This window comes from Diadema antillarum, unplaced genomic scaffold, assembly GCF_040938485.1.
Source record: "Diadema antillarum isolate AM-2024a unplaced genomic scaffold, OU_Dant_1.0 seq00002107_RagTag, whole genome shotgun sequence".
In the NCBI taxonomy this organism is placed as follows: domain Eukaryota; kingdom Metazoa; phylum Echinodermata; class Echinoidea; order Diadematoida; family Diadematidae; genus Diadema; species Diadema antillarum.
In genome coordinates this window covers 194,967-222,500 of record NW_027272749.1, presented here as the reverse complement: position 1 = coordinate 222,500, position 27,534 = coordinate 194,967, and the positions used below count along the sequence as shown (strand labels likewise).

General features: G+C 37.3%; 2 protein-coding genes across 2 annotated transcripts in view; one reads left to right on the top strand and one right to left on the bottom strand.

Moving 5' to 3' along the window:
- LOC139713951 (uncharacterized) overlaps positions 1–10,780 on the top strand; it is an 11,001-nt gene extending 221 nt beyond the window's left edge. Inside the window, exons 1-4 of the mRNA XM_071625671.1 lie at positions 1–664; positions 6,297–6,521; positions 7,755–8,151; positions 8,980–10,780. The exon at positions 1–664 is cut by the window's left edge and continues 221 nt beyond it. Of these exons, the coding sequence (XP_071481772.1) occupies positions 64–664; positions 6,297–6,521; positions 7,755–8,151; positions 8,980–9,085 (1,329 nt within the window). The 5' untranslated portion in view covers positions 1–63 and the 3' untranslated portion in view covers positions 9,086–10,780. The remainder of the gene's footprint in view (positions 665–6,296; positions 6,522–7,754; positions 8,152–8,979) is intronic.
- Positions 10,781–19,124: 8,344 nt separating this feature from the next.
- LOC139713949 (uncharacterized) overlaps positions 19,125–27,534 on the bottom strand; it is a 122,268-nt gene continuing 113,858 nt past the window's right edge. Inside the window, exons 14-15 of the mRNA XM_071625669.1 lie at positions 24,509–24,613; positions 19,125–19,772 (exon numbers count right to left, since the gene is read on the bottom strand). Coding sequence (XP_071481770.1) covers positions 19,605–19,772; positions 24,509–24,613 — 273 coding nt within the window. The 3' untranslated portion in view covers positions 19,125–19,604. The remainder of the gene's footprint in view (positions 19,773–24,508; positions 24,614–27,534) is intronic.

Below are 27,534 nucleotides of genomic sequence, written 5' to 3'. Positions count from 1 at the left end.
AAAGTTGACCATCTCCTCTTTGCTTTGATTTGCATTTTCCCATCGACGGAGATCGCTTCCAAGATGCTGAACACCAGGTGTCTTGTCATCGTAGCTACTGTCACGCTGATAGTTGCCTTGGACATCCTTGTCGTGGGAGGCTTTAAACTGGAGCGCCGAAGAGGTAGTCGCCGCGGCTTTCCCTCGTCTCGCTACGGGACAGTGCCCGGCGGAAGGAGGCAGTCGGCCAGTTCATTTCAAGTCGGGTTGTCGCCCCAGGCCCGTCCGCAAAGGCCTCAAAGCAGGTTCGGTTCCCCGGTCTCATCCAGGTTCCTATTCGGGCAACGCCAGCCTGTCAAGAGCGACCAGGGGGAATGGTTTAGGAAAGAGGTGCTAAGGATGCAAAATAGCACCAAGGCTAATCCGACCGTTCCTCCCAAGCGGCAGGCAGTGCAAATGGGACCTGGGGGTATCATGGTCAATATCATCGAGACCATTGACACGGGGAAGGGGAACGCAAGTCAACATCAGTCGCAACAGCAGAACTTGCAGGAAAAGCAGCAGCAACAACAACAACAGCGCCGGCGTCTGAGACCCGTGGCCAAAGCGGGCAATCCCACCACTTCCACCTCTGTCCCGCGGGAAAGAATCCGGTTGGACCGACGGCAGTTTCCCGCCGATGAAGGTAAGAACAGCTGAATTCTGTTTGTATGTATTTGTCAGATTTTTCATTCAGTTAGGGCCTACTACAAATGTTTCACAGAGGTACTAGTAATTATACTCTGTGTGGTGGTGGTGGTGGGGGGGGGGGGGGGGAGAAGGAGGGGTAGACCTATTCAGTTTCAAAACACTGTAACATATGTCGGCCATAAGAATAATTATTAATAAGAAGAAAAGATGATTTAAATGGGTCATGCAATGAGTCATGTGCTTTGCTATGTCCAGTGCACCAATTAAATATTGCTAGACAAACTGCAGCCCCCCCCCCCCTTTATGGCTGAAATAGACATAAACAAACAAACAAACAAACAAAAAACAGCCCAAAACTGGTCTATAGGAGGGGATAACTATCAATAGATTTCACCAGTGTGCATAAACACGTCAATAAATATACAGCACTGTAGGATCAAGTGCTTTTATTATCATTGTTGAAATGTTTCAGTGGGTATTAGTTTTGGGCAGGTTGACAGGGAGAAAAGAGAATGTGAAAGGGATAGAACAGACATAGAGGTACCAGGGTCAGGAGGGGCAGTTGAGGAGAGCAAAGGGGGAGGGGGCAAGTTGGGTCTGTTATGTAATATGATTCAATTCTATTTTGCTATACAATTGCATTTTCATTTCAATTGTTATCGATTTAACAAAATGAGATGTTCTGTGTTTTAATTATCAACCTCTAGTATTTACTTCTACAAGATAAAAAAGGGGCAAAGAAAGGAAATATTTTTTGGTTAATTGTGTTATAAATTTATGCAAATATTTGGCTATGTTGTATAGAAATATAAGTTTAGGTTACTGTCTTTACATTATTTGAATGGAAATTGATGAATACCACTAAAAAAAGAAAGAAAGACAGAGAATGTGTGTGTGTGTGTGTGTGTGTGTGTGTGTGTAGGGTGGGGGATGGATGGCTAGATGGTGTTTTATGGGAGGAAAAGTGGGAATGGTCAAAAGTTATAGAAAAGAGCAAAACCAGGAGGAGTGGTAATATGAAATCAGTTAGGAAAACTAGGTAGAGATGGGTAGGGAAAATCAGAAAAAACTCATCCATTTAAAATTTTTCTTGTGATATTGCTTGAGATTGTTATGTCAGAAGTAGAAAGTCATTTACTTTATTCACTGTGCAATTTGTTCATAAACCATGGCCATTTGTTCTCAAATGATGCAGTGAAATGATTTCCTTCCATGGAAAAATAATAGCAGGGAATAAAATAGGAACAGATAGAGTTAATATCTATACATAACCATAGATAGATGAATAGATGAATATATACATGTTATTGTTATTGTAGATAGATAGATAGGTTCTATATGTAGGTGTATATAAGTATATTGTAATAAATGCAAACTACTGAACTAATATGAGGTTCCGAGTTGTGCATTGGAAGTATATTCATAGTCCATGCACTATGTTTAAATTGCCACATACGATTTAGATACTGTCTGAGCATATATAAATTAAATGAAATACAGTGAGACAAGTGTTCTTCTCCTGTTGATATCAAGCCAAGTAAAAAATGCCCAATGTGCACTCAAAAATTAGTCATCATCACCCTGTGACTTAAATGTCTTGTGTCTTTTGTATTTCTTCTCAAGCAAAATAGAATATTTGTATCTCTTTTTTTTTCTTTTTAGTGGTGGTACATACACACAAAGCAAAATAGCATATTCCTATCTCTGTTCATTTTTTTTTTTAAAATATGGGTGGTACATGCACACAAAGATATAAAAATGATATAATGTATTTCACATTTTCTGTGCAATATATATATCACTGTATGAGTCAATATGTGCCATGACACTTAATGATGAAGGGAGAAAGGAGAAATTGTCAAAAACTATGACATAGACTATGCAAATTGCAAAACGATATGTCTTGATGTAGGCCTATACAAACAGTATTAGGCCTACATACCTATATATTTATACTTATATATATATATATATATATATATGTATCTGAACATATTTTTAAAAATATCATCATAGAGAACTGGATGATCTACTCATTTTCAAATGGAAATTTACATTAGATAGTTGCTTAAATGCATTTTCCAAGTCAGGGAATTTAGATTAATAAAGATAATACTAGTAATCTGTTTATACAGTAGTTTGAATATGAGCACAGGAAAAAAGTCATGTAGTAGTTTCTGGTGCACTTTATGTTATAGTCATGTGTCGATCCCCTCCCCCCCCCCCCCCCCCTCCCCAAGAAGAGAGAATAAATCTAGTCACCATTGGAATGTGTTTGGAAACAAATCTGCCATTCAAGAAATCATCACTACCTTATTATTCAATCTGTTATTGTCAGAAATTCCCCTTGATCCCATGCCTGGCATGTCACTGCCTTTTAATTGGAAAATAAAACCTTCCTATGGGGATCACATTCTCCTGCCAACTACACCAGGTGGAAGGCAAGGGGGACATAAAAATCCCAGGGTCTTTGGAAGGTCACTTCCATCCCCTGATGATCTTGGATCGAATTTCATTGTCAAGAGTACATCTGCACCCGTCAGTGTGACATGCCATCAAAACCAGGTGAAGCTTGTTTGATAAAGAAAAGACAGAAAAGAAGGGGAAAAGGTAAAAAGCTTAAGTACTGTTTACCTTTGGGAACAGTGATTTTAAATTTTTTCAAGATATGACATTAAATGCATATATGTGTAGGTCTGTTGTACCATAAAACATCCTATCATATAAAATTTTCGCAATAAAGCCTAAAATATAAGAAGATATCTGTATTTTTCTCAATAAACCATAACTGTAGACAGTTTAATCTGGAAACATTTTTATCATTACTATTGTTCACATTTTGTATATCTAACAATACTTAACATTGATTTTACCAATTCAAATTTTTACAGTGGTTGTTTCTATCCCTAGCTCACATTATAGAATTATTTTAAAGCACTAATGCTGGGTTTTTGTTTCATCTGCAAATGGTAAATTATGCCTTTAACCAAGGCATGCATGACCATTACCATGGGGCAGTGGGTTCTTCTTGTTTTCCATCGCGTCATTTGACTAGTGCCAGTGTTGTACCAACAGGCAGGGAGGTCACATGACAGGTGAAGTCACCCAGACGGAGGAGCAGGTGATGGATCTTGTTTTATGTGGGGGTTAAGGGAGCCCGTAAAAAATGTGGATTGATACTTGTTATGTATCACTCATTTTTGCTGCTTGTTTGTTTGTTTGCGGAATGGAGCAGACATACTTCCAGAGGGAATTGAACAAAGTTCTCTCCCCGGTGTCATTACTTACCATCTCCTGGCTAGTCTCCTCTAAAGTCTCAGTATTTTTATTCTTATCTTTATTTATTCATTTTTTTGTTGTTGTTGAATTTGATTTTTTTTTTAAAAGGGCAACTGAACTTTGCATCATGAGAAACTGGTTGAACTGTGGTTACACTAATAGTATGTAAAATCTATAGTTTGGAACTTTTCTTTAAACTCGATATTTCATTGGAGAAAAGAACTGTCAGCGATTTGATTGTTTGAATGTATTAGAATTCTGAGTAACTGTTTTATCAAACACTTTTTCTTACTTAAATTTGCTGTCATATGAACATGAAGCAAAATAAAGTTTGAATGCATAATTTCCGTCTGTATTTCAGAAATCTCATTAAGTTTTGAAAAATGATATTATTTTGTAGTCAGTATTTATTATTTCTTTCCTTTGCAATTTTGGTAGACATAAGTTTTCATCTATGGGCATGCAGGAAGAATAGTAACATGTGATCAAAATTTCTCCATTGAATTAGTACATTGTACTTTTTACTTATTATGAATTACTGCAAATTCTCCCATGTGTTCATTCATGCCAAACACATAATCATTCAGGTTGTCACCTGCACATTTTAAGAATTTAATTGCAAAATACCCATTCTTGGTAGTTTAGACATTTTTTATTAAAGTTGCTATGAAAACAAAGAAAATAATAAGAAATATTGGATAATTTTGATTATAACTTTAAGGATATTCCTTGTTGAAAAACAAGTGAGATAACACAGGAAAGGTCGTTTTTGCTAATATTAATGATGGACTTACTTTGATATATTTTTTTCTATAAATGTTGCTTAAAATGTACAAATTTATATAAATCTAAACTAAATCCATGCAATATTGCTGCACTTAATTTGAGATAACATTGCACAGAAATAAGGTCAGCGCTAATATCAAACATTATCTCTAATATCACTGATAAGATCGCCACCTGAAGACAGGTACATGTACCTACTAGCTGATCTGTTCAGAAGGGATTGCATCCAAATCGCCATTGGTGGTGAAAAACTTGGGATAGGAGAAAACTTTGGGCCGCTCGTGGATCAAATTTCAGAATCCAAGGGATCTAAGCCACTTGGGTGGTATTTGACTGTATGATCAAGATCAAATGTAACATATGATGTTGTCATGAATGCTGGTCCCCCCCCCCCCCCCCCCTGCTAAAATGTGACAAAGGTCAAGGGTCAAGGGTCAGGGATCAACTTCACTTTCAGTGTTCCACAGAGGGTGAGGACAGAAAAAAAAAATGTGCAACCAATTTGATAAGAATGGAATTCAGCCAGCTAGTTCAGGTACACCTGGAGTCAGAGTTGTGAAAAGGTCATAGGAGTTAAATGTTCATAATTGCAACTCCATGCTCTTTCCTCAGGTGGGATGTTTGGCTAGTAATTTTCGTCAAATTTTTTATGTGCTTGTAAATATCTGTACATAAATTGTATCATAATGTAAATAGCACCAGTCTGCAAGAATCTTCAGTCTATTGAAGGAGGCAGACTTACAATCATCATCATCATCATCATCAGAAGAAGAAGAAAAAAAGTACCTGCAAAAAACAATGTATACCCCAAAGTTTGCAGTATACTACCTGTGAAGAATTCTATATTGTCTACCCAGGATCTAAATGCAATCTGATCAGTTTATGAATTCTGAGCTCGCATTTATCATTCTGCACGTTTGATGAAGACCTCAAGGGGGAATTGTACTTGGTTGGTGATGTCAACATGCATTATTCAAAGCAGGATAAATTTTAGTGACTGTCTTGATAAACAGTCAGCTGATCAGGCCTGAAGAATACGTTAATATGTTGTGTGAGATGAGATATTGTAAAAACTGTTATTTTCGTTAGGGTTTCATTTAAATTACAAATTTTGCAAATTGCTGTTGGGTGAGAAATTTGACAGCAAGCGAAAATATGGCCACCTGATCTTGATGGCATTCAATTTGCAGAGTGAACAGACAGGCATTATAGCGCACTTTTACTATAATCTTGGTGTCAAGTCATGAAAGCCACATCTCGCAAAAATGTCTGTGACTTCCTCATTCGCAAATATCTGTATGCAAAAAACATCTGTTCACGAAAATAAACAGCTTTTACAGTACAGCATATTCCCATCATAACGAAGTCGTCAGGACCAGCGGTTTTCTGTAGAAATGTCATTACAACCAAACAGTAATGTATTGTAACGTGTATAGATGACATTATTTTGAAACCTGAATTTTTAATTCGTTGTAGGAAGAATTTTGTTATAACCATGTTCTTTACATGGGAGTGCACTGTATCATGTGAGTGGTTTTTCTCTCATTCTATGTCCTACGCAGTGAGAGTGTCGTGTGCGGGTCCCAACGAGGCCATGCAACGGGAGGAGTGCTACCGATTCAACCTGGCCACCAATCTCGACAACGACACCATCATCAGCAGAGCCATCGTCTTGCTCCCAGCTGGCGCCAGCGTTTCTCTTGGAGACCCTTGGAACGGCGGCGACAGACACTCACAGGAACATTGTAACATCAGCATTGTCGCAAAGTTCCCGACATCCGGAGAAAGTGAGTTACTGTGAAAGTGAAAAATTTTTCGTGCAACCAGAAACTAGCGCGAAAATAAAAGCACGCAAATATTTTTGCTTGCCATATGTTTCTGTGCATGATGTCTTGATTCCGCAGAATTAAAAACACGCGAAACTCTTCTTACCCGGCCAAGCGCGAAAAATTAGTCGCGCGAAAATATCCACTTTTACAGTATAGGAACATCCATGTTTTCTTGTCAGATTTCTATGTTCTAGAATATCCTGTTTTACAACGTAATCATGATGTTATATACCGAATAAAGATAAATTTATTTTGTTGTTTTCAGTTTTTGGCAGTTTTGAGGAAAAAGGAGAAGTTATTCAAATGCTAACCCCCGCACTTACTGGCACTAATCATTTTAAACCAATAAGGGCAAGGTACTTTTACTGAAAGAATGGGACAGAGAAAGAAGCTCGGTAGAATCATTGTTTCCATCATTACTATTGATATCATTTTTATTATCATCATAATTGTCGTTAATATCACTCTCATTCGTATTATTTTCATCACAGCAGTAGCTGAAGTAGTTATTTTTGCAGTGTTAAAACCTCTTGACCCATTTGAATTCCTGCCAACCTTTGCCTCTTTGGGGGGGGGGGATGTCAATTCAATATAATGATAATAATAATAATAATAATAATGATAATGATAATAATGATAATGATAATAACAACATCAACAACAACAATAATAATAATAATGATAATAATAATAATCATAATAACAATATTAGCGGCCACTTGTATAGCGCACAGGTCCACCTTTCAGTGCTCATGGCGCTTCAAGAATGAAGAGATAGATATATGCAGTATATACATGTGCAAACACAACAACAGAGGAGAAAATGGCATACAACAAAGAAACACATACCAGATAAAGAATACAATTGTTCCAAACATTATAGACAGCAATTATAGTCCTTAGTGTGAGAGGAACAGATACATTTTAAGTTTGGATTTGAATGTTTCTGTAGATGACAGTTGCCCTAACTGAAGAGGTAATGGATTCCACAATATTGGAATATAATAGCATAACTCACAGCTTAGCAGGGCATGGCAAAGTACATGAGCTTAATAGAGGATGATGAGAAAGAGCTGGCCCAATAAAATGTCCTTGCAGGAGTAGATCCCTGAGCAGATCAGACCGGTGTAAAGTTTGATGCAAATATTGGGACTTATATCCTGGCCACAATTTCCCTATTTGTCAACTCAGCTGCCTTCAGTGAAAGCATCACAGCACAGAATATGTCTCTGGACATCCCATCCTACTGGCACAGGGCGGCTCTGCAGAGCGGCGCCTCACTGATATCCCGCGCCCTCCGTGAGGGCAGCACACTCTATCTGAAAATGTCCATCATCTCGGAGCACGAGGGGCAGCCGACCACCAGCAACTACATCCCAATGGAGTCCAGCCTCCTCCCTGTCCTGATCGTCGACGTCGAAGTCAACATCACCGACTTTACGGGCGATGGCGCCTCATCCACCACCCCGCAGCAGAATGCACCGAATAACATCGTGGGTCCGCTCGGCTCGTTGCGACAACGGGGCAGGAGAGAAGCAGAAAGAAAAGTGGACCAGTCACAAGCAATGTTGGAACCACAAGAGGACAGGTAAAAGAGTAACATATTTTATGAGTTTTCAGGGGACATCAGTTACAATATTGTACATTAATTCTATAGCCCTATAAAGACATGATAAATACAGGAGTTTCTGCTTAATTGAGTAGTATCTGGCAGAGCATTTCTTTTTTTAACCCAATAAAGTAGAGTACCCACTTAACTGGAAAGCACATTAATTCATCCATATCACGGATACCACATACTAATCACACACCTCTCTACATTAGATACACAGCAGGGTATATCTATTCTTCATTTTTTTTGAGAATACATATTTTAAAAAATGCAGATTTATGCTAGTACAGTCCATATAGATGTGTTGTATTAGCATGTTCTCTTATTTCTTTTAACAAGAGCAAAAAACAAAACAAAACAAAACAAACCGAGTCATATGTATCATATAAATCTTCCTCCGTTAGAACTTTTAATTGTCAAGCAGATATTAATAGTACTGTATGTATTCTTCTTTACCTGTAAATGTGCATACATATATGCTTCCCATGCATGCATATGCATTACATTTGTATCTACAATGTCAGAATCAGGTAATTATGGAGTTTCATTTTATAGTGAGACTTGTTTCCTAGGGCCATAATTCTGTACGTTTGCATTGTCATGTCCGACTGATTCGTGATAAAAGGAAATTCATGCTGTCTCTTTGTGATATGTTCTCCATATGCCTTAAATGATATCTTTCTATGTTGCCTGGCCCTACCAGGTTGCTCAAAAATACAAAACAAATCATGTTGTATCAAATGTACATGTACATACTGTACTCCATGAGCCATGAACGATATCTTTTCATGTTGCCCCTACCAGGAAACTCGAACATTTTGTCAAGTGGCAGACGACACACAAAAAGCGCAAGTCGCGGTCACCTGCCGGCAAGGCCATCGTTGGACGTGGATTGTCCTTACATCCGTAGCTGAATCTTCACGAGGCGCACAAGTCGCCGGTTCCCACTCTGGCGACGTTGGGGGAAAGCTAAGTGCCACAAACAGTCCTCACAAAGACCTTGTGTATGAAAACCTCGCGAGGAAAATACATGGACCCATCAGAGAAAAAAAAAAGTTATCTTCAATTTTTTTTTAACCCAAGAGATGTGATAAATGACTTTGTTGAAGATGATTCCAAAGAAAAAAAAAATCTCAAGTGGAGAAGAGTTGCTGCTACAAGAATTCAGAGACTAAAATGATAAGATTTCACAGGCCTGCACAATAAAGAGCTTTGTCAATGCATGAAGTTAATAAACACATTTTTTTTTTTTGGAGGGGAGTGTATGTTACATTGGTCAAAAACAGATAGGTTAAAAAAACATAATAATCACCCAGTGTGCTCACAGGAGCTGGGCATTCCTATGGTCCAGTATAAACCTATTCCTATGTTATATTGGTTGTTGTGTATATTGTATATTAAAATAATCATTCTAATTCTGATTGTTGTTGTGGTCTAATCAAATGTGATTTAATTTCAAGATTAATTGGGTCAAAGGCCAAGCACAATGACTCTATCATGTTCTCATATATTCTTATTAATGATAAAGAAATGCCAAGGTAAGAACTGGCTCCAATTGTGATAATATAATCATTATTTATTATGTTATAGTAAACTACAATTTTTATATAGCCATTAATAATTTTAATTAAGTCCTTTCAATAAGTACTGTGCTTTTTTCAACTGTGTATCTATTAAATCTGTTGAATGACCTCAAAGAGAGAGAAAGAGAGAGAGAGAGAGAGAGATGGAGAGAGAGTGAAATAAGATGGAAGAAAGCCATATATGGAACATAACATATCGCAAATTTGATGTATGAATTATATGTTCCCTTGTTAAACTAGTAATACTTGTAGCAAGTATATTCTCTGTGTACAATTATATCGGATAGTTTAAGAAGAATATATTACCCTGATACGCCACATAAGATGCAAAGGAATTTTTTTCTTCTTCCGATGTCACGTAGGACTACCTCAAAACCCAAATGCATATCAAAGACTTTGCTGTGCTGGAAACTTTGTAACAGCGTCAGGCAAGCAGAGCAGCCGCAACCAATCAGCTTTCAGGATGTTCAGTCGTTGTCATGGTAGCTGTGTGGTCATTGTCAGCTGCTTTTGGTGGTCAGACAGTTGTCAAATTGTTTTGGTGACACAATTGTATCAATTTGGTTGCTCCTTAAAAAACAAAAAACAACAACAAAAAAAACCCCACACAGATATGCAATAACTATGATTCAACAAAGCTGAATATTCAATACCTAAGCCATTAGACTGTGGTTTAGAAAAGAGAAAAAATTTTTAAAAGAAATGCAAAAGGATGAGAAAATTGAAGAACAATCCAGGAGAAATACCACAAAAAAAAAAAAAATCTTAAAAAAAATCAGAAAAAGGAAAAAATAAATACAAAAAATTACAGGACTTGTCCATATGCACTCAAGGCAGCTTAGCTATACACTGCAAGTTTGAATGAAATGGACATTGATTAGCAACACCTGCTGCTTTCTGTGCTATTTCCGCCATGAAAAATCATCTGTCAGATTCCAACCAATGTATTAGTTGGTGTTGTCTGCTAAGAGGAAAACCTTTTGCTTGAATCAAGACAGGCTATGTCTACAGGAAGGGGCAGGGGGGGGGGGGGAGGGGTGGGAGGGATATTGCAGCTGGTTTTGAATGAAAAAAAAAAAATCTTGTGTATTTTGTGATTTGTGATAATGTCATTTTTAATCCTGCACAGATTTCTCATGTGAGAATGATGACTCCTCATGTGTTAAAAAGAGAAAAAAAAAACCTGGAAAATGATCAAAGGAGATGCCGTTTTGTATTTGCATGTACATATAGCACAGCAGCAAAAATACCTTCCACATGTATGAGGGAAAAAGTTCCTGAAAAGCTGTTTGGTTCCATAAATGGTAATTGGTATAAAAGGGAAAAAGTTATATTACTGTATTTCACACTTATGCAGCTATGATATTGCTACAGAGCCATGTTGCATAAAGATTTGTCTAAACTTAAATGTATGAATATCTAATGCAACTTTATATGTTTCATATGTTTACCCAGTTAAAGTCCAGTGTTTTGGACTTTGTTTTTTTTTTTATGTCAGTGTTAAAACATAATCTTATATATTCAATTGTGCCCAGGGATACAATGATTAATTCTCTGATCTACATTTCCTCTCTGCATTTTGGCTTTCTATCTCAAGTTTCTTTTCCCACCATTATTTGTATCTATTCATGCCTTGAATGTGCTCTCTTGCCCAATTTCATCCATTCCACACCTCTTTTGTTTATTTGCTTCTATGCTTTATGAAATCTACCTCCATTTTTGTCTTTTTAGTCTTCTTCTTGCCTCATAAATGCCCCTGTATCGATTTGGGAGCACATTGATAGTGCCAAGAGAAACTGGCTTTGTGTTTGTCTACCAGTATTGTTTTCCAAGTGCATGTTCCCACATATTCGCTTTGCATGAACTAGCACCGCTGCAACAAGAATTACAAAAAAAGAAAATAACATATGTGCTACTACATAATATATAAGTTATGGTATCTGGCACCAACATTACTATGGCTAGTATGGGACCGGTATGAACCTCTTTACTTTCAAATGAGACTGTGCCTGAAATTGCCCGAGACTTTTCTCTCTTATTTTGAATTTTACTTGTACACAACTCGTGCCATTTTCCATATTTATTTTTATATGACTGTCAAAGAAAAAGAAAGCTTTTTACTTGTCTTTATTTCATGTTTTTCTTCACGTTGTTGTCTGGTACATTACCAAAAAACCAAAAAAAACAAAAAAACAAAAAACCTTTACAATACACTGTCATTATATATTTATCACTTTTTTTAAAAAGTTGTAACTCCCAGCATTTTACAGCACAAACACTCCTGTTTGTCCCAGTGGCATGTGCTCCTTCCATTTTTAAAATATTGAAATCCAAGTATTTTTGTACAAGAAAGCATATATATTTTGCCAGCATCCAAATAAAGAAAAAAATGCATTTACATGATGTTTTCGACCGCTTCGTTTCTTTCGCTTTGATGAGATGTGTGCTCTGCTTGTGATACCGTACTGTTGAAGACTTACTCTTGCAAAATATATTACATACTTGTATGCATGCATGTATGTATGTGTGTATGTTTGTATATGTGTGTGTGTGTGTGTGTGTGTGTGTGTGTACAACTTTTTAATTTTCAACTGATCATGTGGAAAAAAAAAGACAGGAAGGGAATAGTTTTGTTAATTTTGTCCTAAATATGCAAATATTTTGTTACTTTGCACAGAAGCAATAGTTTTGATTACTGTCATTATTTGAATGGAAATGAATAAATACCACTGAAAAAAATTGTGTGTGCACTGTGTGTGTGTGTGTGTGTGTGTGTGTGTGTGTGTGTATGTGTATGTATTTTTATTAGAAACTTGTAAATATCATTTCTACTATACGGAAGAAAAAATAGCGCACAGAAAGGACATATCTTGTTCAATACTGTTACTTTGTACAGAAAGACATGTACACTGCATACTTGCCAACTGATAAGATTTTATCAGATTCAGTAAGATTTTTTACATGAAAATAGCAAAATAAGATTTTCTGTCAGAGTAATAAGATTTTTAAAAAAATGTTTACATATACCTTTCATGTGTATTTTCTGAAGATTTGACTGAAAGTAAGATTTTTAACGTCAGTTTGCATATGTAATAAGATTTTTGCAATCCACGAGTAAGATATTTCATCTTGAAATGTTGGCAGGTATGACACTGTACTAGCTTTCTGTCCTTATGTAACTGGAATGGAAATTGACAAACAACACAGAATAGTAAAGTGTGAGTGTTGTGTGTGTGTGTGTGCATACACAGGTGAGCGCACACGTGTGTGTGTATGCTATTAAGTCAGTTGTTTTATTTAAAGGGGTTCTGAGGGCAAATTCTCCACAGCAACATTACACGCACATGTACTGATTAAAAATGTCATGAAACTGAATAATTCACAGAAACTGTTATGCCACAATCAGTAGCATCATCTTCATTAACTCTTGTCAAGTATCAGCAAATAACCACCCATTCCTCTCACTCCAAAAAAGGAATCAAATATCTTTTTTTTTTTAGAAACAGTATTAAATATCCATACTGAGTTTTTGTTTCTGTTTTTAAAGGGACTGTACAGTATTGCTTGAGGTGGGGATTCATGTTTTGAACATTCCTAAGTGAGATAATGAGAAACCTCTCATGAAATACGAAAGAGCATGCAATTCTAAGAAGGATTCAACGTTTATTTGATGAAATTGGTTTTCATATGGCTGAGATATCCAAAAAAGTGATAATTATAAAAGGCGACAGGCCACGCCTTTTATTAGGATATCTTTGTTTTACCTTGATTTTGGATATCTCAGCCATTTCAAAACCGATTTTCATCAAATAAACTTTTGATACCCCTTAGAATTGCATGCTCTTTGATATCTCATAGGGTGGTTTCTGAATATCACACGAAACATTAAAAGCTAAATCCTCACCTCAACCAGAACTGTACACGCCCTTTTAAATACCAAATAATCTATAATAAATAATTGACTTATCTAGAATCATAGATATGTACACAAACTGTAAATCATAGAACAATTATTCTCTAAAATGCCCCCCTCCAACTTCCCTGCCCAAGGACAGAATATAAAAGAAATCCTTTTGCACATGTTGGAGCCAGTTTGTTTACTGCACTCCCTGAAAATGTTCAAACATGTACATCCCTTTATAGACTTTAAAAAAAGAATGCAAAAGACTTATATATTGATTTAATTATTGATTTATAAAAGTGCCAAATATCCATGTATCTATGTGTATTCATTTACCATCAATGTTACCTACAACTGTTACGTATTTTGTATTTCCATGTAGAATTATATTTGTTATTACAGCAGGGCGCCTTTGGAAAGCAGTTTTACAAAATTGAACAGGCCAACCCTGCAGTATAGAATAAAACAAAATAAATAAATAAATAAATATTACAGAAATAAATTGATCTTTCTTTATAAGGTTAAGTATGTCTTTCAATTCACATCTCAATAAAGATACTGAAACATTACCATGGACATGGAATGTATGTCCTTTATTTCATTTGGAATTTTAATCAATTAAATTCCCAAGACATCATTTACATACTTCTCCATTTCATCAGGGTCCCATTTCATAAAAGATGTTAGGATAACAACCCTTGCTGGATCAACAGCCAATCAGGAAGCTGGATTATAGTTGTTACCATGACAATTGCCATATCCAGCAAGAGTTGCTTTCATGTCAACTTTTAATGAAACGGGGCCCTGGTCAGCCAAACAAATTTAGGAAAACAAGAAGTCAAACAGAACATTGTAATATATCTTTCGATATTTTATTTTATCATTTTTTTTATATGCTTAAGTTTTTTGGACGGATTCATGAGTACAGAGACATGAAAAACTTATTACACACAGGCAACACCACACACACACACACACACACAAACAGAATTCAACTTCTTAAATTCTATTTGATATCAAAATAGCAAGGTTCAAGGTGAGGATAAATATACACTCCCTGTGAAAATCGTGAAATTTCACAACCACTACAGGCACAGCAAACTGTGACACTTCCAGTTATTAACTAGAAATGTCGCTATGGCGACTGGTATGCCTCCGCCATAATGCATGATTCTCCTAATAGGTCTATAGTACATGTGGACAATGTGTGATTACATTTTCACAAAATTGGCAAAATATTAAAATGACATGTTTGTCACAAATGTATTGAATGTTTACCTTCCTTGACCTATGTTTAATTGGATGAATAGGAGAGCATGTATTTCGGGATTTAAGAACTTTAACTTGACTTTGACCATTTCATAAGTTTATGCACTGAGTAATTTTCAAGGTATGGAGAAAAAGCGCGATTTCTGTATTGAACAGTAAATTGTTATCATTTTCATCTGGCCTTTGATTTATAAGAGAAGCACTGTCAGGCAGAACATACATAAATTCAGCATGTACTAAGTTTCAAGATAACTTGAGCCACTTCCGAGATATGGAGAAAAAAGTAAGTTCAGCACTTTCACTTGATCTTTGACCTTTTGACCTTTGACCTTCTTGGCAAAAAAAAAAAAAATCCCAGAGAATCTCTATTGGGTTAGACATGCATACATCAAGTTTAAAAAAAAAATATCCTGCTGGCATTGCATAAATATAAGGAAAATAGTAAGATTTTGAAGTATTGCCCTTGACCTTTGACCCCTGACCTTTGACCCCATGAACCCTAAATTCCCTAGATAACCACTGCCAGTCAGTAGATGCATATACACTATGTTCCATGAAGATACCTTGAACAATTTCCAAGATACAGAGAAAAAGGTAAAATTTTAACATTTTACTTGACCTTTTGACCTTTGACCTTTTGACCTCATGACCCCAAACTTTCACCAGAGAATCTTAATTGGGTAGTACATGTATACACTAAGTTTCAAGAAAATATCTTCTGGCATTGCATAGATATGGGGGAAATAGTAAAATTTTAAGCATTTGACCTTGATCTTTTGACCTTTGACCTTGAGCATGTGCACCCAAAAGTTGATAGGCACAACTTCACCCCCTAATACACATACATGCCAAGTTTCATTAGGATACCTCAAAAGGTTTTGGTAGTTACCCTGTCCACAAAATTCATTACGGACGGAAGGACGGATGGACGGACGGACAACCCGAAAACATAATGCCTCCGGCACCACTTCGTGGCGGAGGCATAAAAAGTGCACATTTTGTGCTGGAAATGAATATCTTTACACACTTTTTCCTCTTTCCATTTATTGTAAAAGTGGAAATTTTCGCAGTGTAGAAATATTTGCGCAACAAGAAACCAGTACGAAAATAAAACCATGCAAAGTTGTTTGCTTGTTATATACGCAAAACTATTATATGTTTTGATTCCGCGGAATTAAAAACATGCAGAATTCATTTTACCCGACTGAGTGCAAACAACTTCTCGTGAGAAAATTTCCACTTTTACAGTAACTGGCTTTGACGTTGTTGAGTTTGCATGTGAGAATGAAGAATCATCCCCGGGATTTATTTACTCATGTGTTGATTTGAACGAAAGGCAGCACACTGATTTGCGTTTGGATTATTCTGAGGCATTTTCAGAGCGCGTAACATGATAGTACAAAAATATAGCACAAATCTTTATAGAAACACCCTAGCCCAACATAAGGAGGCTTCAAACGACATTTTAAAATCCTGGCGTGATATCTTATACTCATAGTATCAAATAGATTGTGGTCTAAAATGGAAGACACGATTGACCTTCTAATAGACAGTGTATAAAGTACCAGAAATTGGCTTGATAGTTGAAACAAAATTTCAGACAGAACATGAAAAATGTGTCCTGATTTCTTAGAGCAAGTCAAAATTTGCATACATGTAAATATTGGTTTTTCAATCAGTTCTGGTAATGTACATACGCCACATGGACACACACGAGTCATCAATCTTTTAATCCTGGCGAGAAAGTTGACTTTATTTGATGGTTTTTGCATCATCCTGCAAACCTCATTTACTTAAGGTGTTTGCGAATGTGGCTGTAGACACGTAGTGAGTTGACTATACCATGCAAAGTTACAGAGTTAGTGATGCTTTTTAACAAGTTTGGGGTTGATGTGTCTGTACAATCACATTTAACTGTAGAGTTTGACTAGCTGGCAGGACATACGTAGACAAATGGGGGAAATTAAAGTTGTACCCGATTCAGTAGTGATATCTCTTCTTTTCTTTCTGTGGTTACACTGCCACAATTTTATTTTTCAATGAAGACATATGGAATGTTTAAATTTTGACGAGATACAACATATCCATACACATTTCTTCAACCGATAATGACATGCATGATTCCTACATGGAATGCGTGTTGGAAATCAAAGGCAGACCTATGCGATCACTTTTCCAGCTACTATTTGCATTATTTATATATATAATTGGTATATGATCATACAAAAAAAAAAACAACAACATAAGAACAAGCAAACTCAAATTGAAACTGCACACAGTTCATGATATTCATCTACATAAAAGGCCCCTCTCAGTCTGTCCCGTCTTTTCTCCTCGCCATTTTTCTAATCTTTCTTCTTTTTTTCTCTCTTTCACTCACATGAGTGGATACCTCATTGTCACTTCAAAAAAATTAGGCCCACTACCACAAATTCACAACGAAAAAAAAAAACAGGTGACCGCACGCATATCATATTCAACTTCAGAATACTGGCTCGCTGAAAGCACTTAGTATTAAACTACATAGACATGTTTTACACCACTACATTTCTATACATAAATCTTTTAGGGATCTCCACTCTTAAAAGGTAATTACAGGCCAGTTATAAGTTAGTCTGAGAAGAAAGAGAAAAACTTTATGAGCACAGCAGTGAAAATTTTATCAATATTGGATTAAAAGTATAAAGGAAGTTATGAAATTTTAAAGATTTACTAATTTTTGCAAAACAATTCTCAAACAGTTAATATGAGCTGATGATGTCATCATCTCACAAATTTTTATTGATTGTGTACAATTTTTTGCCCTGGTTGAATGATTTCAAAACAATGATCGGTCTGACATATCAAGATTTGAGACTGTGGCATAATTCCATTTAAACAAAAACAAAAACAAAAAACTGAAATGTCAAGGTATTTAATACAATGTATTACAAAATAGGTCTACATGGCAAAGTTGTGAGGCAATGACAGAATTAAACTCATCTTTTGCATATTGATATTGACTCTTTGAAAACAGCAAAACTTCACAATATCATGAGTTCCCTAATTTTTACCTGATTTTGATCAAATCGCAAGAAATCGCTGTGTGTGGAGGCCTGTTTCACTGTTGTGGTTGTAAAATTTTACTCTTTCTTTTCAGACAAAGTTTTGACTTGTGTGGAGTTCCCCTTTAAATAAGCAGTAAACATAGGTTGTGAATGCTTTTACAATGCCATCTTGGCACTGGTGGTTGCATCTGGAGAAACTGCAGATGGGCCAATTTAAGACGGCCTTGCCTCTGTTCGCCTTGATAATTGACCTTGTAAAATGAGCATGGGGGTGGCAGTACAGATAGCTGCTGGTTTAAATGATCACGAAGCAGTAGAGACACAAAGTGAAGTACTGTTGTCAAATTGTTCCAGAGCACATTCATGGGACCCCACCAGCCAAATATGTGCCACTTATTAGTGCGCTACTCTAACGTTGGTAGGTCACGTGACCGCACCTTGTCATCCAACCGCGCAAGAGTCATCCGGGCCACAATGACGTTTGCGCAGAATAATAATGGACTGAACACTTCGTGCACATTACACCACCTCAAATAATATTACATTAACTCAAAATGACAACAGCAATTTTCAAATTCTTCACTGAACTGCCCCTGATATACATATATACCTGATGAACTATGGATCATTTATTCAACACATCGACATGATGGAAATTGATTTCTCTATGCCGATGAAGGTAGATGTTATGTTGGTCCCTCTATAACATTAAGAATTAGTTTAAGCACCTGCATTGGCCATGTAATGAACCAGCATTCTATGGTCCAAATGAAATGCTACAATGTATATATGACTTAGTGTCATTCAAGCTACCACAACTTTCATTATTATCATTATAATATTCTTTTCTTTCTTTTTTTTTACAGATATGACTCATACATGTACCCTATCTATTTTGTTTCTCTTTTATCAATGATTAAAAGCAAAATAACTTTCTCCTGTAGGCAAATGCCACTTAAATTTCATCCAATCAGTCACTTTCAATTGAAACAACCTTTTTCCAGCATGCTAATTTTCCCAGAAAGTTATCAGTACTCTCAAAATGAAATAAGATGAATTGGCATCACTATGGAAAGTGCATTGAGACACACAATTCAAGTATGTAATGTAAGATGTAATAACTACTTGGTAAATTTTGACTGACAAGCTATATTCAGAAAAGATTTCTGATATTATTCTGTAAAAGGCTTTGGTGTTTGTTGCTTTTTCTGCTATATTTCAACAAATGGTATTCTGATACCAAGACTCTGTTTCAAAAATGTTCAGATTACTGAACTTAAGTCAGAAAATCAACCATAAGTCCCTAAGTACTCAAATCTGATTGGCTGATGCCTGACTTATAATACATTTTCTGATTTTACTCTTGTCAGTTTGAATGCATCTTTTTATGCAACAGGCTCCAGAGATGAAACATAGAATGATATTTTGCCCAGAATTTGGATGACTTGCAAAAGGTCATATTCACTGAATCATTTTGAAAACACAGTCGTGGTAATATAATACTGCTAATGAATGATAGTGGCCTCTTATGAATGCTAAAGTCTGTGGAACATGAAAGTCTGAATTTAGCTAATGACAATTTCACAGCACTTGCATAATCTACCCATCTCACTGCCGCTCATCAAAGGGTCACAGACGCACCCCAGACCTGGACTGCAGCGTGGTGTACTCCACGAGGCAAACCGGGAGAACCTGCAGGCTGTCAAAGATGATGTACTCCTTGCAATCCATTGGCACGATGCTCTCATGTGCACCATCTCCACCATCTGCGTTCTTTCTGGACAACCTCCCTGGGGTCTAGGATGAAAGCAAAGGTCATGGATGGATTGTAAAGAAGTACTTATGTGTATGTATGTTTGCATGTACCTACACTATGTATGTATATGTGTGTATAATGTATGCTTGTTTGTTCGTTTGTTCATTTTGCATCTGAGAAGATGGCTGGATAGCCCATATTTAGCTATGCTAAGCTGGTCATCCATGGGGTCCAGTTGGATATGAGGCGGGACCACTTTACCGGGTTGAACACCCTGCTCCTTGCGATGAATGAATGAAACGGGATCTTTTACGTGCATGAGTTGTGACTCTCTCACAAATGGGACCTCCATTTCATGTCCTATCAGAGGAACATGTATATACAGTACGTATGTATGTATACGAGTATGTATGTGTGTATGTATGTATGTATATTTTTCTCAAAAGATTAACATTTTTTAAGACACATCGTCTTGGTAAGAGTTGTGTGCTGTCTGATATACAGTATATTTAAAAAAAAATGTCGGACATTGATAAAATTTCGACACAGACAAAGACAGGGGGGTGGTGGATGTAGGCATCACTTTCAAAATGATATGGCTTTCATCTTCTCCCAGCCTCCAGTGAGAATCCTCATCGGGCTAAAGGCCGTGCTCCACGTTTTGTTCATTTAGACGAACCTTGTATCATTTCCAGCTCGCATCTTCCGCATCTCCCCCATCAGTCACGTCGAGTTCAGAGGTGAAGGGGGCTTGGCTGCTTCCTAAAAAAGAGTTCTGGCTGGTCCAAATTTAGCTACCGGGTATTAAAGTCTTCTTTGTGTGTGGCCGTCTGACAGTACCGCATGGTACGTCCGTGTAGCCTTGGTCACAGGCTGTCATTTTTTTTTTTTTGCAACAATCATAATAATAATAATAATAATAATACATACAATTTCTATAGCGCCGTTCTCCACTTTGATTAAATGCTCAAGGCGCTTTACAATTGTACATCAAAGCAAACAGATTGAAAATACAAGTACATCACAGTAACAGAAGAAGGATGAAGAAGCAGAAAAAAAAGACATGAAAGTCTGTCTTCAAAAGACACTGGTCTTCAAAATGCACTGCTAAACAGATAGGATTTTAAATTACTCCTGAAAGATGTTATAGAGCTCGAGTCTTTCAGCTCACGAGGAAGTGAATTCCACAGTGTTGGTCCAGCGTGAGCGAAAGCTCGTTCCCCCCAAGATTTCCTAGAAAACGGAATATGTAAGAGACCTGAAGTTGAGGATCGAAGAGTTCGTGAAGGTTGGTATTGACGAAACAAACAAACATTGTAATCAGGAGCTGTTCCCTCAATAACATGATAAACCAAAAGAAGTATCTTAAACCGAATACGCTCCTGTACAGGCAACCAATGAAGACTCTTCAGGATAGGTGTGATATGACTGCGTTTACTTGACAAAGAAACAATACGTGCAGCGGCATTTTGTAGCTTTTGTAATTGGGCAATTTGCGAGTTTGGTAGATTGAAAAACAAACCATTACCGAAATCAAGGCGTGAAGAAATAAGTGCATGAACAAGTTTTGAGCAAAATGAGCTGAAGCCAAGCACGTCATCACTCGGGGTCCTTTGAGAGCTGCGAATCTGATCATTATCCATGCGGTAGGTGAAAGTTGCAAATGATGCACCATTCTCACTGAAAGTGAGTAATTGAATGATTTGGTTAGTCGTTCCGACCAACAAAATTTCTAGATTGGCCATGAGACTAGTCGTCTCAAAAATGTATAATTCAATTCATCAGCTTGGAGTGATTCTCACTACCAATCGCTGGTGCAAAATTTGGTAATTCACAGGTGTAACTTCAGAAATTCTGAAGCAGTCTCGAAATGCATAATTCAATTCATCAGCTTTGGGTGATTTTCACTACCAAGTGCTTGTACAAAATTTGGTAATTGAAAGACCAATTAATCATAACGTTAAAGGAAATCGCTCCCCTAAAATTCTCACGTTTGAGAGGTGTGAGAGCACGTCCTAAAAACTCTAGAGAAAATTCAATCCAATCACAAAAAAATGTCCCAAGCTGTGGAATATTAACTTTGATGAATCAGCACGCACTTGTGCGCACTGCAATGGTAGCCAGATCTGAAAATAGTAGCCGTGCGTAGACCATCGGTGTGTGCACGTTTCCTTCGTTCGCCTCCGTCTGCACACAGCTATATCGAATACTGTCTATTGGTATCGCCTCTTCGAGCCATAATTATGCATCCGCATGAGTAAAAAGGCTGCAGTGGCTGCCTGGTCAGTGGCCCGGCGCGATGCGGTAGCACCAACCTAGCAGCGCACGTGAACATTTGCGCGCATTTGTGCGGTTTGAGAGTATCGTAGTACACTGATCGTACTGAAAATTAAACTATGCAACTGAATGCAGTCAGTAATTTTTGGCATTTTAAAGATTGCTCTTTGTCTCTTTATAATATTGCTCTATCTCTGTATGTGAGTAACGTTACACTCTTTATAGGGATATTACCAGTACAATAACCTACAATGTCAGAAACTAAATTTCTGTGCACAGATACACTTTAAGAAATTCCAAAGGGTCTCCAAAGGGTCTCTTGGCGGTGGCTTGACTCTGTCTCGCATGATGACCCTCGTCTTGCTTCTCTTGAAATTATTACACCGAGAGGCCTTTGACAAAGACTACTATCCATATTGAATGACATGTGCTGTGAAAGCTCAGGAAGAATCTATGTTGTATTATGTCTTAGGTTTTTCTGTTCTTGTTTAAAGTCTCTAGTGCTCGAGTATATACGTGTGTTTGAGTGTGTGTGTGTGTGTGTGTGTGTGTGTGTGTGCAATAAAACCATTAACAGACAGCTAGATTTCATGATGACACAAGGTTGAAAGACCAATCACATAAATCAATCTTCACAATATGAACTCTTTATGGTGAGTTCACTGCACTGCTTCATAAAAACAAATACAAATTTACAAAAACAAAAGAAAAGGAAAGAAAAGAAAAATGAAGACTCTTACTCGTGCCCAACTTTTTGTTATTTTTCTGTGGTTGGTTCCACGAAAATGCAGGGCTTTGGTGCGAATAGGATGTTTGTAATGCACAACTTAATTTTATATTTCCCACTGAAATGGAAGAACTGCGGCCACAAAACTCATATTCAAAATATAACTCCTTCCATTCTGTGCAATATTCAATGTAATTAGATCAATTTTTAAGAGGAAATTAGCCTCACATTTGATGGCTGGTCTAGGATCCGAACAGTCGCGACGTGGCTAACCGACAAGGGTGCAACTTCTTGTACTTGATACCTCAACCTGACACATATGTTTGTATGACTGCTAATAAGTTTTTCCTTCTATTCAAACATCATTTTCTTGAATGTCATCATATACAGCCTTTTTTCTCTCCTTTTTTTTTTTAAATCCCGGGGGTCGCCACCCCCATTTTGTAATATTCAGGGGATGTGGAAGTAGGCATAATGTTTGTGTGACTGTCGTTGCGGTTCCTATCCCAAAAAGTCGTAAACAGACTTCCACGCTATGTCCCAAGAGACGTGGAGTCTCTTGAAAGGATGAAAAGGACGAACAAGGAACCATGTACGGTAATAGGTGTCAAACGGTGAAACCGTGGCAGCTATGGATCGAGGTTAGCGAACTTTATATAACACCTGAACAGATCCTTGTCATTTGATTGGTTGCTTGACATTGATCATTTGTCCCATTTTGCTACTTCGTCATCATTCATGCAATTGTGGCTCTGTTTACCATGCAATCTTGCATCCACGCGATTTGCTCCATTGCACGAACTCTGAGAGCCCGGGAAACTATGTACATATGTCAAACGCTTGCGTTTGCAGTGTGCATGCGATCACGCATATTGACGGACAGCACACTAGCATGTAGCACTCAGTGAGCATTCTCTAGATTTCAGATCACATATATTCTCTTTGTTTCTAAATTCATAAAACATCAAGTGACAAGGATCTGTTTTAGGTGTTATATAAAACAAATAATGAATGTTTCTAACTCATGCAAAGAACGGAATATCTCATTTGGTGAAAAATGAAATTATTGATCCACTCAACGAGGCTGTGCCTCGCTGAATGGATCCATTTCATCTTTCACCTCATGAAATGTTCTGTCCACTGCCCTCATAAACAGTCATTATATGTATAATGAACACTGTATCCCTTATATTAAAGTGGAAGTTATGCCAGCATTAAAACTGTCTTGTGTCTCTATGATCTCAATGTAAAAGCAAATCTACCCAAATTCTTAGCAAACAAATAATTCGAGACTCAGCATGATTTGAATGATAACCAGAAAAACACTTGGAGAGCACAGACCTCCGCCAAGTCTGCAACTTACTAGTATTTCCACCCTTACACGCATGTAGTTTCCCAAAATAGAAGCCTTTTGTTTACGTCATTGCACGGTACCTTGTCCGAGCGGAGTGTACTTGAGTGCGCATATGTAAACCTCCAGTACACTGCTTGAACCCCAAGTTTCGTGATCTTGTATGCTAAAAGATGAAAAATCCTTTAAAATTCCATAAAAGAATTCCAGGATCACTACCAAAATTGGATGAAGTGTTCCTTGTGTCAATATCAACCTTTTACGGAAGTTTCATTTTGATCCGTACACAACTTTTTATGTTATTTTGCAAACAGACAAATCAACGCCGATGATCACATAACCCCCTCCTTCTTTGGCAGAGGTAATAATAACTCCTTAAAGATGATGTAATCTTGGAATTGTACGGAAGAGAAGATACTCACCACTATGGAATCAAAGCCGATTGGAGGGGCTACCCTAGTCCTATCCTTCTTCACCACAGATTCTGTATTGCCCAAGCCGACTTCAGCAACCAGCATCTTACCAAACTGAAATGTGAGCACAGAAAAGAAAAATAAACCCATCATTAACCGACACATGATACCACATATACAGTGGTGTATGGATATCAAAGTATTCATAACTGATTAATTATGTGGTGTTTACACGCTGTACAGGATTACAAAGTAAACTGCGACGGGCGTTCATTAAAACATACATTACTTTCAGGCTATACACTGTATATTGCTTGAATTACACATTGTACAATTGATTGTTAGGGTGCTCAAAAATAGAAAAGTTCATGAATACAGTTTATTTACTGTAAAGCAAAATATTTTTGTGATATGAAATTTTCACAAATTGGAGCCGACAGCTATTTTTTGTGGAATGAAATTTTCACAAATTGTCACTGGCATTCTGTAAGGTAAACAAGAGCTTTTGCATGCATTCTATTTTCACAAATCTTGGCTCGTGCAATATCAGCGAAATTAAAATGTTCATGAATATTTCCAATTTTACAGCATATGAATGCCTCCTTGACAAGATCATTGCAGCCTGCTATTGAAAGTTGCCAAAGGATTAACCAAACAAGGCAGCAATTCACGCAGGTGAACTGGAGGTCACGTACCAAAATGCATTCAGACGCAGTAGGTGGATCAAATAGCTTGTTACTTCAAACTCCGTGGCAAATATATCCAAACACCAATAACTGATCTATAAAGCTTCACAGTAGCAGGCTTTAAAGGGACTGTACAGTACTGGTTGAGGTAGGGATTCAGGTTTTGAACATTCCTAAGTGAGATAATGAAAAGCCTCTTATGAAATATGAAAAAGCATGTAATTTTAAGAAGGATTCAACGTTTATTTGATGAAAATTGGTTTTCAAATGGCTGAGATATCCAAAAAAGTGCTAATAATAAAAGGCGACATGCCACAACTTTATTAGGATCTCTTTGTTTCACCTTGTTTTTGGATATCTCAGCCATTTCAAAACCGATTTTCATCGAATAAACTTTTGATACCCCTTAGAACTGCATGCTCTTTGACATCTCATAGAGTGGTTTCTAAATATCTCGCAAAACGTTAAAAGCTAAATCTTCACCTTGACCAGAACTGTGCACACCCTTTAAAACCAGAAGGGCGTCAAGGACCTTCGAATAGACCACATCACTTAGTTTGCCTCTGTAGCGAGGTTTATGTGATACCCACTGGGGAAGGTCAGGTGCTCACCAGATGCAGGAAAAATACGACACCTTTGCATGACATACAATCTTTTCGCTTACTGCAACATGGAGACATTCGATTATAGATTAACAATAGAATATACTCATTTGTTTGTACACACCATTTTCCTGTGTAAACATCCACGAAGAATTGAAGTTCAGAATTGAAACTATGACAAAAAGCTTCTGTTTGCAGGCATTCTTCAGCGACACTTTTTTGTGACAGACGTGAAGTGGAAGGAGTTTCTGATAGAACTAAAATATTAAAGGAGAGATGTAAAAAAAATTGCACAACCTGTTTGTTTGTCTCCTAGCAAAGTAGGCTGAATTTTTGTTTCTGTTTTTGTTTTGTTTTGTTTTTTTTTTTTACAATGACAAACTGTGGTATTTTGAGCATGTTCCAGCCACACGCTCAAACCCTTCATGGACCATCCAGACATCATTTTAGTATATATCACTCTTATGAGAATATCAGTGCACATGATGGGGAAAAAAAAAGAAATTATGTCAATGTGTTTGTTTTTTTTACTCCTCATTTTGCTGAAAGACATCCGTATTGATTCAGAATCAATGTGTGCGTGTGTTTGTGTGTGTGCGCGCGTAAGTGTGTATGCATTATGTCCTATGGTGGGGGTGTCCCACTGGGGGCGCGGGAGAAGGAGGAGTGTAGCAATAGAACCCATGCCGTTAAACGTTTGTCACGCCCGTTAAGAAGGGGAGGTGTGGAAGTTCGCCAATTCACACCCAGAGTTGGTATCCCAGCTTGCCCCAAACCAACGGGATCAGGTTTTAGTGACCTCCCTCCTTTAGCCCGACATGCAAAGGGCAAAGCGTCAAGGTGCTTGCTGAGATCGAGTGCGAGACAGACGGACAGACTGACAAATGATAGACAGACAGATGCACAGTCACGCTTCATCAGTACAACCAAGAGTGAAAAGACTTGTGATACTCGCCCTGAACTTAACGACTTTCACTTATGAAGAAAAGAAATGAAAAGGGGTAGGGGTGGGTGGGGATGCAAACTGAACTTCCATATCTTCTGTAATTCAGAAGGGGGTAAAAATGTTCCCAAAATGCACAGCAACCGTGCGGACTTGAGAGTCTGTATGACGACGTTCAGAGTGCGGAGAAAATTCTGTATGATAACATCGCCCTCTAGAGTCTGCATAGGGGTTTATATCGCGGTTGACGACAAGTCAGCATCTGACCAGACATACTAACGATGGAGAATTGGAGAAGAACGCAACTATCCTTCAGAGTTCCTCTCAAAACATATACTATACTTTATGTTAATGCATGTGTATTTGTGTGTGTATGTGCATATGGATATGCATGTACACTTGTACCAGCTAGCAGATTGCAAATAAAATCAAGAGAGGTCATTGACTTTTTCCGTTAGTGGGCCAAGAATGTGACAAACTGTGGAAATTAGATAATTTAAAATTTGTCCACACAGGGGTGCGGTGAGGGGGTTCCATTTCAATTTTATATCATATTACCGAAAACACACCACTTTTCACTAGAAACATACAGACATAAAACATTTATAAGATGACAGACAACAAAACCATGCAAAATCATCACAGACAAAAAAGAACAAAGCAAAACTCTAATGTATCAGACTTTCTATTCAATATGTATTCATTCTCATATCATTATCATTCTCATTACTAATATTATTAGTGGTAGCTGTAGAAAAGAAGAATAGTAGTAGTAGTAGCAGTAGTAGTAGTAATCGTGGTTAG